This window comes from Chrysochloris asiatica, unplaced genomic scaffold (assembly GCF_000296735.1).
Source record: "Chrysochloris asiatica unplaced genomic scaffold, ChrAsi1.0 scaffold00021, whole genome shotgun sequence".
Taxonomy (NCBI): domain Eukaryota; kingdom Metazoa; phylum Chordata; class Mammalia; order Afrosoricida; family Chrysochloridae; genus Chrysochloris; species Chrysochloris asiatica.
Genome location: NW_006408539.1, coordinates 12,302,446 through 12,319,381, shown reverse-complemented (window position 1 = coordinate 12,319,381; position 16,936 = coordinate 12,302,446). Strand labels below are relative to the sequence as shown.

Here is a 16,936-nt window from a genome sequence, read left to right as displayed (position 1 = left end):
GTAACCACTACGCTACCAGAGCCTAGCTCCCCTCAAAAACAAAACAAAGCAAAAAAGATATATGGGATTATTTGGGACTACTGAGAAGAAATTCACTAGTTTATGTACATATAGTTTATTATTACTGTTGTTGTTGAGTGCCGTTGAGTCGGTTCCAGACCAGAGTGACTCTATATGGTTTCCAAGGCTGTAAACTTTTGGGGAGGAGAAAGCCTCATCTTTCTCCAGTGGAGTGGCTTGTGGGTTCAAACCCTGGTCCAGTATTTATCCTACAGAGCCATTATGTCTCCCGTAAGTATTGCCTGTTGTTAGAAAGTGCCGCTGAGTCAGTTCCGACTCATATTGATCTTGTATAGGGTTTACCAGGAACAGGTGGTGGTTAGCAGTCCAGTGCTTATCCTACAGTGCCACACCAGGACATTTCAAATGAAAATCTGTGGTCTCTAAAGCACAGAGAATTGAAGTAACCCCTCTGCTTTTGAAGAACTTGGTGTCATTTCTGAGGAAGAGAGTTGTAGCCCTCAAGGGAGAAGGTCTGGGCCTGGCTCCACTCTCACATGTTAGCTGTCAGCTCATAACCATGCCGCTGAGCATCTCTGGGCCTCCCTGTCCTCACCTGCACAGCACCAGTAATGGGATCTGATCCAGCACATCTCAGGTGGTGATTGTGAGGGCCAGATGACATCACCACACTCTACAGCTCTGCGAGCTGTACAGATGGGAGCGGCTGTGTCTAAGATTTTATCATGTTGATGTTGAACAACAACAACAACAGAGGTAAAATGTACAGGAGATGACTACTGATTGGATAAGGAGAGTGTGGAATCTGCCTATTGGCATCTGCTTGGGTGGATGTGTCACAGGTGGTAAATGAAAAAGGAGGAAATAGCAAAGCCATTCTATCACGCTGAGTTTAAAATATCTATGTGACATCTTAGTGGCGATGTCAGAAATCAATGGGCAGAGTGGAAAAGGAAGTGGCTGAAAGGAATTCAGGACTGTCCATGTTGACCCCGGGCTCCTTGTCCCACAGGTTGTGGCACTAATGGACTGTTCTTTGATTACAGGTTCACCTGGACCAAAGGGGAGCCCAGGCTTTCCAGGAATGCCAGGCCCACCTGGGCAGCCTGGTCCACGGGGCTCAATGGGACCCATGGGACCCTCTCCTGATCTGTCCCACATTAAGCAAGGCCGGAGGGGCCCTGTGGTCAGTATTTTATCAGAGATCCACTTAAGATGAGTGGCAATGTGCATGATCCCAGGATTTTTCCTTCTATTAAACCAGACCCCATTTCTCTTGTAGGGTCCACCAGGTGCACCAGGAAGACATGGTTCCAAGGTAGGTCTGTCTACCTCATGGTCTTTACGGATCTTAGAGCTCTTCATTTCCACCTACTGTGCAGGCACCGAGTAAAGATTGGAAGCTGTTTCCTGTCCACAATTTGCATGTGGCAAAACTGAGGCTGGGAAGAAAATCTAAAAAGCATTTTCTTAAAATATAAAACTAACTAGGGGAAATGAGATGGGCTTTCTACCTCTCTTAGACTCGATAGTGGTGGGTTTGGTTTGGATTTTGTTGTTACTGGATTTGTTTTGATTTGCTTTGTGGTTTTTGAGTTAGACTGGATTTAAATTAATAAAGTATATTCTTACTCAAAAACAAATATATTTATATACACATATAATTTTTTTTTAATCCCAGTTTAATTTACTCCAGTATTTTTTTAAATAAATTTGTGTGTTACAATTGTTCCTGTTCTTGTTGTGTGCCATTGAGTCAGTTCCCACTCATAGCAACCCTGTATAAGGTTTCCGAGGAGCGGCTGGTGGATTTGAACCATCAACCTTGCGTTTAACAGTCCAGTGCTGATCCTACCATGGGACACCAGGACTCCTATGTTATGATGCTGCTGCCGTGTGCCATCACGTCGGTTCCGACTCATAGAGACCGTGTACAGGGTTTCCGAGGGTGTAAATCTTTATGGGAGTAGAAAGCCTCATCTTTCTCCCGCGGAGCGGCTGGTAGTTTCAAACCGCTGACCTTAGGGTTCGCAGCCCGATTCGTAACCACTACGCTACCAGAGGGTGGGGCCTAAATCCAACATGGCGGGTCCTTATGAGAATAGAATAGACACAGACCCCGAGGTAGAGATGGGATGATGCATCTACACCACAAAGAAAAGCTACGATTGGGGGCCGCAGCAGAAGCTAAGAGAAAAGCATGGAACAGAGTCTTCCTTGGAGCCTTCAGTGAGACCCAGTGGACACCTTAATTTTGGTGTCCATCCAGATCTATAAATTTCCATTGCTTGAAGCCACCCAGGATGTTGTAACTTGTTTTCACAGTCATAGAAGACTTATACACTGGTAAGCAAGCATCCTCTACCTAGTGGACAATTGAGGGAAGTGCAAATCATAATTCGATCTTCATTGAGGACCTCTGGAGTCCTGCTAGTAGGCTGGGAGGTGAGGCAGTACAAAATAGTAGGGAAGAACAGTATGGAATGCTGCCTTAACTCAACATACAGTCTTATTGGGAAAGCAAAAACCCCAATAATGTGTGAGTCAATAAAGGATCACCACACAAAGGGTTAAAAAACAGAGTCCAGAAGACATCATCTAGTGAGCAGATTTGAAACCTGATAGCAGTATCTTCTCATTCTGGCTTTACCTTTAGCATCAGGCATGGAAATGGCTTCTCAGTAGCTTGTGGCTTCCTCTGCTATCTTGATCTATTAGCTCTACAAAGTGGGTCTTCTGAGGATCATTAGGAAGACTAACCCCCATAGAGAGGCTATGTGGTATCATTTGCTCAGCAGACAGGTTGAATAAGTATGGTGAAAGAATACAACCCAAGATGTGGTCATCTGGTCCAGACCCCTCTCATAGAACCTGGAAGGGTGAAGGGACTTACCCAAAGTCACACAGCAACGTAGAAACAGAACCAAGAACAAGTCTCAGCCAGAGCATCTTCCTGGATTTCAATAGACTTGGAATTTCAAGGAGGTGGGAAAAACCATTAGAGCAGTGCCCATTCCAGATTGAAATGGGACTCTTAGCTAAAGCAGAAGTAAGATCTTTAGGCCCAGAAGCCTCAGCATATCCTCCCAGAGCGTAAGAGGGGGTCTGTCAGCCTCACAAGTCTGTGCTCTTCACCGAAGCTACAGGGATACCAAGAGTCCCTCTTGTGATTTCTGTGGTTTGACCTTCAAGAAAAATCAAAAGTGTAGACCAGTGGGGTACAAAGATACAGCACTGGGTCAGCCACCTTGCAAAGGAACTGGGATACTTTGTTCCCGTACATGTATCGGGTAAAAGTTATTGGTCAAAGTGCAAACCACATATCATCATGAGATTCGCTTTTCATTAATACTGGGTTTCTTCTGCTGGCAAGAATATCTGTTTCTGTGACTAAACGAAACCATCAGCCTATAAACTGTATCAAGAGAGCCCCAAACCCAGCAGGAGAACAGGATCATTGCCAGGGGTCACCACCAGCATCATGTTTCATACTGGGATTGTTAAATACAATCATTGCTGAGTCTTTGTGTTCAGTAACAGACACGAGTACAGGAAACCCAAGATCTACTGTTAAGAGAACATCATCTTGGGCAGCAGAGCTTTCCCAGGCCTACCTGTAGGCATTCACAAGTCTGGAGTCTTGGCTATAGTTCAGGAGATGGATTTATAGTCCCCCATACACTCTCCTACAGCCTGTGCTTGTGAGAGTCAAGATCTCCCGATCATCTTTTGCTACATTTCCCTGCTATGTTAATATCAAGTCAAGGGGTCCTAATCCTTGATAGGGAATTCCTTCTGTATTAAAAACACGTGTAGGCCGTGAAATCTCTGAAATGATTTTGTGTAGCATGTTTGACAACGCATGCCTTACAGCTGCCTGAGAACTTCCAAGGAATCTGGAGTCCTCAGGGAAAGAAATCCCTGAAGAAGTAAATGAGAGGTGATAAATGCAGATTTCACATGAAGGGGAAAAGTGAAGAAAGAGTCATCATTGTTCAAGTCAGCATTCATCTATTTGTTTCCTCTTCCCAAAAACTATCATTCCAAATGCATGTCAACCTCAGGAAGAACCATGCATGATATTTAGTACCCCGTGGTCACCTCTGATCACGCACAGATAGAGGCATCTCTCTAAAGCTCATGGGCTTAGAACCTTCCAGAAACCTAAGGTAAGTTTGTGACCTTCCATGCACCCCTCCCAGGCTGTATCCCTCTGCCCAGAGGAGACCCAGACAGGGCTGCATCCAGAGCAAGGGGACAAATGCAACTTGTTCCAAGAATCTGAGATGCCTGCTTTCTTCAGGATTTCAGGAACCCGAGCAGGTCTGCTGAGCCTCAGCAATGTGCCCTTCTCCCATTGAATTTGTGCTCCTAGCGTGGCTCTGGGGGTTAATGCGCTGGACTGAAAAACCAGGTTTGAACCACAAGGTCTGCGGTTCAAACTGACCAGCCATTCATTCTTCAGAAACCCTATACAGGGTCGCTATGGGTCAGAACCCACTTGATGGCACTTAACAACAACCATTTACCTAGCGCTTAGTATGTTCCAGGTCCTGTGTTGAGCACCCAAAGTAACCATCTCATTGCTTCTTCCAGCCATATTGTTGCTGTTGTTAACTGCCTTTGAGTCTACCCAGTCCTGCCCTAGCCCATGATGGGTTGCATCTTGACCCTTTGGGATCTGTACCATTTTCATTGACTCATCCTTGGAAGTAAATTGCTAGTCCATCTTAGCCTGGGAGCTTCAATGAAACCCATTCAGCATCATAGTAACAAGTAAGTCTCCACTTGCTGCACATGAGGTGCATTGGTTGTGGATCAAGCCAGGTCTCCCCCATTCCAGTCCAATAAAGATGGTATTGCTACGCCCTTTCTCAGTAAGTAAATGGAGGTTTGTGGCATTCAGCTCTTACTAACGGTCTCACAGATTCCTCCCGTCCCCCTGACCTGAAGCATCTAGGAATGTGAAGACAGTTCATTCACTGGTGCAGGTCCATTGGTTTATCCTGGAATGAGGGATCCAAGAGAGCACGGAGAAAGTTGGAAATGGTCACTGCTGTCAAGTTCTGTTCACTCAAAGCTAGTCACTAAGTCCAGTCCACACACAAAGGGTCAGAAAGTAACCTCCACCTTTTGGAAGGGAGAAGTGTCAAGGAATTTTTTGGCATATTTTGGAACACCACAGTCATGGTTTCCTGGTTGTACTTAGTGTGCACGGAGGGCAAGGACCAAAAAGCAGCCTGCAGGGCCTAGCGTGTAATAGACACCCGGTGTATGTGAGCCATAACATAGGTATTGAATAAATTAAGACAGTGAAACGGGTTTTTGTTGTTTGTCATTGGCTGCCATTGATCTGCCCAGTCATGTGTCACCCCCAGGATCAGTTGTGGATCCGACCATTGTGATCCATCCACGCTCACTGACTATTTCAGATCTTGTAGAAATACCTCACCAGACTTTCTTCCTAGTCTGTTCAGAAGCTCTGCTGAAACCTGTTTAGTCCCATAACAGCACCCTAACCTCCACTGGTGTCTGCACATGTAGTACACTGGCCGGGAATTGAACCTGGGTCTTCTACATGGAAGGTGAGAATTCTACCACTAAGCCACCAGTGTCTTGACATAAAACAAGTTGTTGTTGTTAGGTACCATTGAGTTGGTTCCAACTCATAGTGACCCTGTGTAGGGTTTCTGAGGAGTAGCTGGTGGGTTTGAACTGCCGACCTTGTGGTTCACAGTCTAGTGTTGATCCTACAGCACCACACCAGAAGCAGGTGGGTTCTATTAATTATGGCAGTGCTGAGTCTAACGGTGATGACCAGGCAGTCCAGAGCCTAGTGCAGGCTCTCCCACTGACTGGCTAAGTGACCTCCTGCAGTTTGCATCCACTAGAAGGCCCTGTGGGATTGCAAAGAGGAGCTCTAACCGACTCTGGTCACAGGGAGTTGTTGTGAGGGGCTTCACCACCTCGATAAGCCACTTACCGGCAGCTCAGCTCCCCCCGATGGGGTGTCCTCTTCTCTTCACAGATAGCCCTGCTTCCCAACAATGCTGCAGACCTGGGCAAATATATGACTGGCGACAAGGTGCTGGCCTCAAACACCTACCTTCCTGGACCACCTGGCCTGCCTGGGGGCCAGGGCCCTCCCGGTGAGTGTGGAGAAGGACCCAGATGGTGACCAGCACAGAGCTCACCTTAGTGTGGGCTGGGCTGTGTTCGGGAGCTTCCATCAATGAGAAGGGAAGTGGGACCTGTCAGGTTAGCCACCCCTGTGACAAAAAGGTCTTGGGGAATCAGGCCCTGGAGCCTATGAGACAATTAACCAGTAGTCACTAAGAGGAAAAATACCATTGTGGTGGCATTGGGTAAGATTTCCAAAGAGTTTAAATTACAGCAAAAAGGAAAACTATTTTTAACTTTATCCTGGAAAAATATAAACATATACAAAAATAGAGCACGTGCTATCCACCCATTCCTCACTTATCAACATGGTTACGTTCCAAAGACCAGGTCGTTATGTAAAACTCAGCATTATATGTGGAAACAGGATTAAGTCACTGCATAACTGTCAAACCCTGGAGAACTAATGGTCCAGCCAACAGCCAGACACATAATGGTAACCATCCCAACCGACACTACTCTCCCCTCGCACTTTGTTATTTGTTACTGCTAGGCAAACATCGTTAATGCACAAAATAGTCAGACAGTGAATTTTTTACTATTACTGATAGTAATATTTTACTATCAGGCGAAACGTCTGATAGCCAGTGAGTGGGTGGGTGAGGAGTATGACTAATGACTCTTAAGGGTCTTTTACCTTCCGTGCTCACAGCTCCTGGCTAATCTTGCCTATTTCCTACTCATATTATTTGTTAACATGCAATTGTTGTTGTCGCTAAGTATCAAGTTGGTTTTGACTCATTACAACCCTGTACAGCAAAGGGCTTCAAGGGAGTAGCTAGAGGGTTTGAACTGCTGATCCTGCGGTTCACAGTCCAGTGCTGTTCCTTCACTACCATGCCAGGAGTCCAACATGCATTTACATCTGAGCAGTGAGGGGTTAATGAGTGACCCCCTTTGGAAAGTCAGATTGGAAAGACAAGACACATGGAGCAAAAGCAAGTAAGCTCAAACAGCATGTAGGTGCCTGCAGATTCATGCACAAATCCTCCTGACATGGGCACTTAAAGAAGAGCAAGATCATGGTAGCCCGTGGGGATCCAGGGACTCAGGGTTTGAGACGGACACAGAGGACTGGTAGGATTGCTCCAAGGGGCTATGCCCAGGTTTTATAGTTGTATGGTCAAAAAGAATAAAGGCTCAGAGTTTTTCCCCCATTCCAGTCCAATGTTTTTTCTTCTGTACCTAGGTCTTAATCTCCTATTATTGTTAGGTGAGGTCAAGTCAGTTCTGACCAATAGCTACAGAATGAAACCCTGCCCAGTCCTGTACCAGCCTCACAATTGCTTCTGCCACTGTGCTAATCCATCTCATTGGGGGCCTCCCTCTCCTTTGCTGACCCTCCACTTTGCTAAGCATGATGTCCTTCTCCAGGATCTAGTCCCTCCTCATAATATGTCCAAAGTATGAGACACAAAGTCTGACCATCTTGGCTTCTAAGGAGCATTCAGGCTGTACTTCTTCCAACACAGGTGTATTTGTTCTTCTGGTAGTCCATGGTACTTTCAATATTCTTCTCCAACAACATAACTCAAATGCATCAACTCTTCTACAGTGGACAGGTTTCAGCTGAGCTTCCAGACTTAGACTCGGAAGAAGGAGTCTTCATCTCTTACCTTAATCTCCTAGTGTCCTTCAAACATGGGTGACCTGGATCTTGTACAGAGAATAAGAACTGGTCCAGGACTTTGCTTAATCCGCTTGTTCATTCCTCCAATCTGAGAGTCTCTGGGTTGTGTTGGGGTTTCTCCTGCAGATGCTTCATACCAACAGCCTCTTGCCACTCCTAAGTGAGCTAGGACTTTGCTTACATACACAGGACCCTAGCAAGTTCTCCACCCTCCTTTAAGACAATGTTCTTTCTTCACTTCCGTGGATAGGGATCATCTCCAGGTCAGTCTGCACACCACTAAAACAAGGACAAACTGTAGAATCAGGGAGCCACATATGAACTACTCCCTGACTTCCCCCTCGGGTCCTGTTGTTTGCTTTCTAACATGGTTTGAGCTGTCCAGGGTCCTTGATGGACGCTGTTTTATTTTTACCTTTAGTGAAAATTGGCAAAGTGATTGTTTTCGCCTCCAGTCCTGTTCACACTCCTTCCTTTTGGTGATGCCGTTTGTGATGCCTCAATTGAGATGTGTTCCAGCAGCAAGAGAGCAAATCAAGTTTCTCTTACTCTTCCCTGAAAGTCCAGTCCCACGACCTGTGACAAATCACACACTGGAACACCAATACAAGACACAACACCAGGCGGGGACCCTCGGGCTTCAAGAGCAAGGGGGTGGCCACTGCTCTCTTGCCTTCAATGCATTTGTGCTGTTGTTTACACATCAAAGTCCCACATGTTAGAGACCCTGGACATACTGAAGTTCACTGATTGTGTAAATACAAGTGACATGCTGTCTCTGACCTGCTTCTGTGCTGCCGGGTGTATGCAGTGAGAGGAGGGATCTGGTCCTTTGCCCAGATAAACACTTTCAGGATGTACTAGACGCACCACTGAGAGCAATAGTGAGACAGCTTTGGATAAAACATAGACTGCCCTAAACTTTGGCTTAATTATTCTTAATTATATTGTTTTGTTTTGTGGACTCTGAAAGTTATTTCATCTTGTCACTGTGATGTGTCAGTAACAGGGGCCAGATATGGCTTTGTAAAAAATATAATTACTGTATGCTTTTGAAAGATACATTTCTGGACTGGGTGCATAGTAATCAGCCTAGACTCTTGAATGCATTCATATGGAGGAGAAAAAAAAAATATTACGCAATCGTACTAAGTGCTGGAGGTTGGGTGTGGTGCTGTGGGTTAATGCACTGAACTGCGAGGTCGTTTGAACCTCAAGGTCAGCAATACAAACTCACCAGCCACTCCTCAGAAACCAACTCGACGACACTTAATAACAACAACTAAACACCTGGGCCTCAGTTGAAATATGTTGATGGAAATGTGCAGGCGTGTCTTGAAGGACTAACAGTTTAAGACAGAGGCTGAGACTCCCTTGTCTACAGAAACAAAGCCATTTGCAGAGATGAGTGAAGGAAACAGGGTATGAGTAATAGGGAGTTAAACCAGAAAGCACATGCTTCATCTAAAAAGGACACCCCTCCATAAAACACCAGCAATGGCCCAAGTTTGGTTTCTTTCTGTTTTCAAAAAGAAGCCAGAAATCTACATTTTTATATGAAATCTTCCCACTTAGAAATATTTTTTGTAATGTTTTTATTAACAAAGGATATCATGTTTGATAAAATGGAGAGTTGGCAAAAAAGAGGAAACCTCCAAAAAGATGAATTTGTCCAGCGGCAACAATGGCTCAAACCTAACAATTGTAAAGATGGCACAGGACCAGGCAGTGTTTCGTTCTGTTATGCGTTGGGTAGCTATGAGTCGGCAGTGACTAGATGGCACCTAACAATAACAACATGAATATAGAGTATGATTGTAACATAGAGTATAATGAAGTAGGCCATTGATTCCCTTACAGGGAAGAGGATGTCAGGAAAGACTTTTTTGGAGGAATGTGATCTGAGGTGCAAAGAAGAGGCAAAGGAGGAAAGAGAGGGAAGTCTCTCAATTCAGGGCTGCACTCCTAGGGGGGAATCATAAGACATGATTAGAAAGCAGGCAGCGGTGAAAAGTATGCCAGGAGAGAAGAGCTAGGGCCGGGTCATGGGATGACCTTGTATACTATGTGAGGAGTTTCATTGTGTTCCATTTGCAGAGAGGAGACACTATAGAGTTTTCTTCTCCCTCTGGGACTCTAACTGCACATATGTTAGACCGGTTGATACTTTTCCACAGCTGGAAACTCTGTAGTATCTTCTGTCTTCCTATTTTCTGTCCTTAATTTTGAATAGTATCTATTGACTTACAATTTTTTTTTCTTAAGTTTTTATTGTGAATTGAGTGATAGTTTACATGGGAAAACATCAGTTTTACACTCATCCTATTATATTTCATTTCATTGCAATGATTACAATCCCCTCCATGCATCATCATTCAACAGTATTTGCTTCTAGTCCCTGTTTTTTGTTTGGTTTTGTTTTTCAAGGTACACAAAAACACTCAGGAATGTATAACCATTTAAACAACCATAGGGCACATTCTGCAAGCCCGCCTCCTGGCCTCCAGCACACAGCCTTTCTCTTCCCATGAGTCCTCAGCTGCTCTCTCTCTCTCTCTCTCTCTCTCAATGTTTTGACTTATATTTACATTTGCTGCTTCTTCCCCAGTTGTCACTAGTCTCCTGATAATCTGATCTCTGACATCAAGTTGTTGTTTTTTTATTTCTCACATTTCCATAGTACGTGTTTTTCCCCTCTAGTTTCCATTGCTTTGCAGAAATTCCCCAATCTGCTCTACTAGATCCATATTAACATATTACCCATTGTTCATTTAAAATTCCTGCCTGGAATTTGCTGGTAATTCCAAAGCATGAATCATTGCTGAGTCTGATTCTGTTGGTTGATTTCGTTCTTGTAAATGGGATTGGTTTGATTTTTGTTGTTAATCATGAAGATTTTTTTGTATTGTTTGCTTGGGTTGTTTTGTTTTTTTTAACCTCAAATTTTTTTAGTAAATGCCAAACCTGTTATGAGTCGGGCTGCTAACCTCAAAGTCAGCAGTTTAAAACTACCAGCTGTTCCACAGGAGAAAGATGAGGTTTTCTGCTCTCATAAAGATTTACAGCCTCGGAAACCCTGTACAGGGTCGCTGAGTCGGAACCCACTCCACGGCACATAACAACCACCATACCTCATTGGCTGAGACACATAGTAATGGATTCTGGAGATGAGCACCTCTCTTGTCAGGACGCTAGCACGGAAGGGTCGCTCAATCTAGTGAGTTGGGATTTTGTTGTTGATATCTTTAATGCTGAAGTTCAGAGTTTCAGAAAGGTCAAGTAAATTATGCAAGATTCAAACCTAGGTCTGTGATACCAACACCTGTGTTTTTAGCAGACACCCTGCTGTGATTCAGGGGATAGAGAGGAGTAAGCAGTTAGAAGCTGTTAACTCTGGTAGTGCAGTGGTAACGAATCAGCAGTTCGAAACTACCAGCTGTTCCGTGGGAGAAAGATGAGGCTTTCTGCTCCCATAAAGACTTACAGCCTCAGAAACCCTGTACAGGGTCGCTATGAGTCGGAACCGACTCCACGGCACATAACAACAACAACAACAGAGGTAAAATGTACAGGAGATGACTACTGATTGGATAAGGAGAGTGTGGAATCTGCCTATTGGCATCTGCTTGGGTGGATGTGTCACAGGTGGTAAATGAAAAGAGGAGGAAATAGCAAAGCCATTCTATCACGCTGAGTTTAAAATATCTATGTGACATCTTAGTGGCGATGTCAGAAATCAATGGGCAGAGTGGAAAAGGAAGTGGCTGAAAGGAATTCAGGACTGTCCATGTTGACCCCGGGCTCCTTGTCCCACAGGTTGTGGCACTAATGGACTGTTCTTTGATTACAGGTTCACCTGGACCAAAGGGGAGCCCAGGCTTTCCAGGAATGCCAGGCCCACCTGGGCAGCCTGGTCCACGGGGCTCAATGGGACCCATGGGACCCTCTCCTGATCTGTCCCACATTAAGCAAGGCCGGAGGGGCCCTGTGGTCAGTATTTTATCAGAGATCCACTTAAGATGAGTGGCAATGTGCATGATCCCAGGATTTTTCCTTCTATTAAACCAGACCCCATTTCTCTTGTAGGGTCCACCAGGTGCACCAGGAAGACATGGTTCCAAGGTAGGTCTGTCTACCTCATGGTCTTTACGGATCTTAGAGCTCTTCATTTCCACCTACTGTGCAGGCACCGAGTAAAGATTGGAAGCTGTTTCCTGTCCACAATTTGCATGTGGCAAAACTGAGGCTGGGAAGAAAATCTAAAAAGCATTTTCTTAAAATATAAAACTAACTAGGGGAAATGAGATGGGCTTTCTACCTCTCTTAGACTCGATAGTGGTGGGTTTGGTTTGGATTTTGTTGTTACTGGATTTGTTTTGATTTGCTTTGTGGTTTTTGAGTTAGACTGGATTTAAATTAATAAAGTATATTCTTACTCAAAAACAAATATATTTATATACACATATAATTTTTTTTTAATCCCAGTTTAATTTACTCCAGTATTTTTTTAAATAAATTTGTGTGTTACAATTGTTCCTGTTCTTGTTGTGTGCCATTGAGTCAGTTCCCACTCATAGCAACCCTGTATAAGGTTTCCGAGGAGCGGCTGGTGGATTTGAACCATCAACCTTGCGTTTAACAGTCCAGTGCTGATCCTACCATGGGACACCAGGACTCCTATGTTATGATGCTGCTGCCGTGTGCCATCACGTCGGTTCCGACTCATAGAGACCGTGTACAGGGTTTCCGAGGCTATAAGTCTTTATAGGATCAGAAAGCCTCATCTTTCTCCTGTGGAACCGCTGATATGTGAACTGCTGACGTGGTGGTTAACAGCCCAGTGTGTAACCCACTACACTACCAGAGCTCCTTTGTGTTATAATGTTGTTGGTGGTGGTGGTGGTAAGTGCCATAAAGTCAGTTCCAACTAATAGTGACCCTGTATAAGTTTTCTAAGGAGCAACTGGTGGGTTTGAACTGCCAGTCTTGTGGTTAGTAGTCCAGTGCTTATCCTACAGCATCTAACCATTTTTAAAAAAATCATTTGCCATCAAGTTAGTTCTGACTCACGGCAACCCCACGTGTGTCAGAGTAGAACTGAAGTCCATTGGATTTTCCATGGCTAATGTTTTTGGAAGTGATCTTATTTTTCAGGCCTTATTTCCAAATTGCCACTGGGTGGAATCAAACCACCAACCTTTCAGTTAACAGCTGATCTCTTCATAATTTGCACCATTCAAGGTTTTTTACCTCTATGGCCAATGTTCTCCTATAAGGCTTTCTCTGTTTGATTGAGGGTTTTGATTGAGGGTTTTGTGTGTGTGTGTGTTTGTTTGTTTTTTTCCCCCCTTGTTCTCCATTTCTTTGATAATGTTTAAATCAAGAAGAGAGACATTCCTTCTGTGGAAATGAGCGCAGCCTGAGTCTCTGTAGAAAGGTTCTAAATTATTCCACACGCTGCCTGGAAATGCATGCATTCCTCTTGTCAAATCTGGTTTGAAAATATATGGCCTCAGGGGACATCGGATAGAGAGACACTTGACCCAAGCAGTTCTGTTGAAATAAGTGGTCCCATGAATCCTGCTTCAGCCTTACATTTGTTTCCAATAGAATGTCTTTGTTGTTTTGTCACGAGGTGGTGCTCGTGGGTATCAAATAGGGACTGTGGTAGCCGTCCACATGGTCCCCACAGCTAACCCTGGCCTTTCTGTTTCTAGGGGGAGAGAGGCGCACCTGGGCCCCGAGGGTCTCCAGTAAGTAGCACTATCTGATCTGCCCTACTTTCCCAGTGGGAGTGTTCTCGACATTGGATGCCAAAGAGCCTTAAGGAGGTCTGATTAGCAAATGCTGCCCCTCCCAGCTGTTGTTCAACTGCCTGAGCAGAACCCTGTGGTTAGGAAAAAGAGCCTCTAAGCCTGAAGCAGCTGGTTTGGATTTATTTTTCAATTTGTTTCCGATTGTTAGTCTTTCTTTTATCGTGGCTAATCTTTGTTTGAAATGCCTTCTTTTCACATCCCAATGTGTAAGGAGTCGGTTTCCAGGTTTGTCATAAAACATTAGAAAGGGCCATGAAAAAAAAAAAAAAAAAATTCAGCATGTTTAAGAATAGCCACAACTATTTATCTATTTATGACCCTGTTGTTGTTGTTGTTAAGTGCCGTCGAGTCGGTTCCGACCCATAGCGACCCTGTACAGGGTTTCCGAGGGTGTAAATCCTTACGGGAGTAGAAAGCCTCATCTTTCTCCCGCGGAGTGGCTGGTAGTTTCGAACCGCTGACCTTAAGGTTCGCAGCCCGATTTGTAACCACTACGCTACCAGAGCCTAGCTCCCCTCAAAAACAAAACAAAGCAAAAAAGATATATGGGATTATTTGGGACTACTGAGAAGAAATTCACTAGTTTATGTACATATAGTTTATTATTACTGTTGTAGTTGAGTGCCGTTGAGTCGGTTCCAGACCAGAGTGACTCTATATGGTTTCCAAGGCTGTAAACTTTTGGGGAGGAGAAAGCCTCATCTTTCTCCAGTGGAGTGGCTTGTGGGTTCAAACCCTGGTCCAGTATTTATCCTACAGAGCCATTATGTCTCCCGTAAGTATTGCCTGTTGTTAGAAAGTGCCGCTGAGTCAGTTCCGACTCATATTGATCTTGTATAGGGTTTACCAGGAACAGGTGGTGGTTAGCAGTCCAGTGCTTATCCTACAGTGCCACACCAGGACATTTCAAATGAAAATCTGTGGTCTCTAAAGCACAGAGAATTGAAGTAACCCCTCTGCTTTTGAAGAACTTGGTGTCATTTCTGAGGAAGAGAGTTGTAGCCCTCAAGGGAGAAGGTCTGGGCCTGGCTCCACTCTCACATGTTAACTGTCAGCTCATAACCATGCCGCTGAGCATCTCTGGGCCTCCCTGTCCTCACCTGCACAGCACCAGTAATGGGATCTGATCCAGCACATCTCAGGTGGTGATTGTGAGGGCCAGATGACATCACCACACTCTACAGCTCTGCGAGCTGTACAGATGGGAGCGGCTGTGTCTAAGATTTTATCATGTTGATGTTGTTAAGTGCCATCTAGTCGATTCTGACTCATAGTGACCCTGTATAGGGTTTCCAAGGAGCAGCTGGTGAGTTTGAACTGCTGACCATGTGATTCACACCTACCTTGCGGTCCAGTGCATTATCCTGCAAGATTGTACCATGGCTAAACTTTACTTGGACTCCCGGTGTGGAACTACAAGATAACATGCTGGACTACAAGGTCAGTTTGAACCACAATGTTGGTGGTTCAAACCCACCAGCTGCTCCTCAGAAACAAATACAGGGTCTCTATGAGTCAGAACCGACTCAGTGGCACTTAACAACAGTCTTTATTTGGACTCCTGGTGTGGTGCTATAGAACCAGCACTGGACTGACAATCACAGGTCAGTAGTTCAAACCCTTGGAAGACCTATACAGGGTCACTATGGGTCGGAGCAAATTTGACTTCACTTAACAACAACCACAATCTTTATTTGGGATATAGTCTTTTAAAATCCCACTACATCATGAGTCATTTCCGTCTATGTCATAAAACATCTGGAATATTGGGATGTGACAAAAACAAGAGTTTCTGGTCAACTTCTCCATGACGCAGAACATACATGTTTCAACATTTTTCTTATCATGCCCTACACGGCACTATATCAAAATACACACGAAATACTGTACAGTGATAAATTCTGGTGCAGTGCCATCAGCTAAGCATTGGACTGCTAACTAGAAGGTCGGAGGTTCAGCCACACAAGTCACTCCTCAGAAACCCTATACAGGGTCACTATCAGTCAGAATTGACTAGATGGCACTTCACAATTTGGAATGTCTCTTTTAAAATTCCACTGTGTGGTTTCACAGTGGTTCAAAGTCCAGTGCTTATCTTACAGCACCACACCTGGAGCCCTGTGAAATCCTATGAATTTGGGACTGTTATTGTCCCCATAGTACATATGGAGCAACAGAAGCCCAAAGAGATTAAGTAACTTTCCCAAAATTACACAGCTAGTAGGTGGCAGAACTGAAATTTAGACACAAAAAAACTCTAAGCTCTTAGCCACTATTTTATTGCCTCATAATTACCTTTGTTTTCTTGGTAATTATTCTTGGAGGGTTACCCTCATGTTCTTTCATCCAACCAGATTTGATATAGCCTAGGACTAAGAGAGATGGGAGGTGAATCTGCCACCACTGCTGACAGGTGAGATGGGGGAATTAGAAGGTGAACTTCAAAACCCTCCAGGCTAATCTAGCAATCCTTATGTTGACTCAGTTTGAGCCACCAAGTTAACTACTGAGCCACCAAGAAAGTGTAGCAAAACATGGGCTGATGCAAGAAGTTGAGTCTGATACGTTCTGGCTCTTATTCCTCCCATGTACACAGGGACCTCCTGGTTCTTTCGACTTCCTGCTGCTGATACTGGCTGAGATCCGCAATGACATCACCGAGTTGCAAGAAAAGGTGTTCGGGCACCAAACTCAGTCTTCAACAGAGGAGGTCCCTTTACATCAGCAATTTTCCAGCTACCCAGAAACCATGGATTTCAGCTCTGGAGATGACTACCCAAAGAGAACTGAGACAAGAGCCTTAGGAACCCCTAGAGACTTTTATCCTTAACACAACCCAGCATCTTCATGCCCAAGGAAGAGCAAGAAGCATGTTTTCACCTGCAGTTATATCATCTACAGAAACACACTGGGAATGTGGAGAAGATACATTTTTATTTCCTTTACCCTTTTTTCTAGCTTCTCCCTACTTCTCTTCTTCCAAATTCTTTTTTCAGCACTCCCTACTTGAAGTAAGAGGGTGCAAATGAGTGATTTTTATGCTTCCTACTGAGGGCCAGTGGAGGTGATCTACATAGAAAGTTTTCTCATGTTTCCTATTTTTTTCAAGAACTTCTGGAGTTCTGAGTTAAGTGTTCTCATATTGCCATAGAACTTGGAAGAAGAGCCAAAAAGGAAAATGTGAGACCTCTTATTTAAAAAAAAAAATAATAATAATAAGTGTATGTCCAAAATAGACTACTAGTCTTCTAGGATCAAAATAAGGAGCTCTGGTAGCGTAATGGTTACG

The 16,936-nt window shown here is 44.4% G+C and overlaps 1 protein-coding gene across 1 annotated transcript in view; it reads left to right on the top strand.

Moving 5' to 3' along the window:
• CCBE1 (collagen and calcium binding EGF domains 1) overlaps window positions 1–16,477 on the top strand; it is a 263,943-nt gene extending 247,466 nt beyond the window's left edge. Inside the window, exons 7-11 of the mRNA XM_006837530.1 lie at window positions 6,050–6,170; window positions 11,682–11,821; window positions 11,918–11,953; window positions 13,549–13,584; window positions 16,244–16,477. Coding sequence (XP_006837593.1) covers window positions 6,050–6,170; window positions 11,682–11,821; window positions 11,918–11,953; window positions 13,549–13,584; window positions 16,244–16,477 — 567 coding nt within the window. The remainder of the gene's footprint in view (window positions 1–6,049; window positions 6,171–11,681; window positions 11,822–11,917; window positions 11,954–13,548; window positions 13,585–16,243) is intronic.
• The last annotated feature ends 459 nt before the right edge of the window (window positions 16,478–16,936 follow it).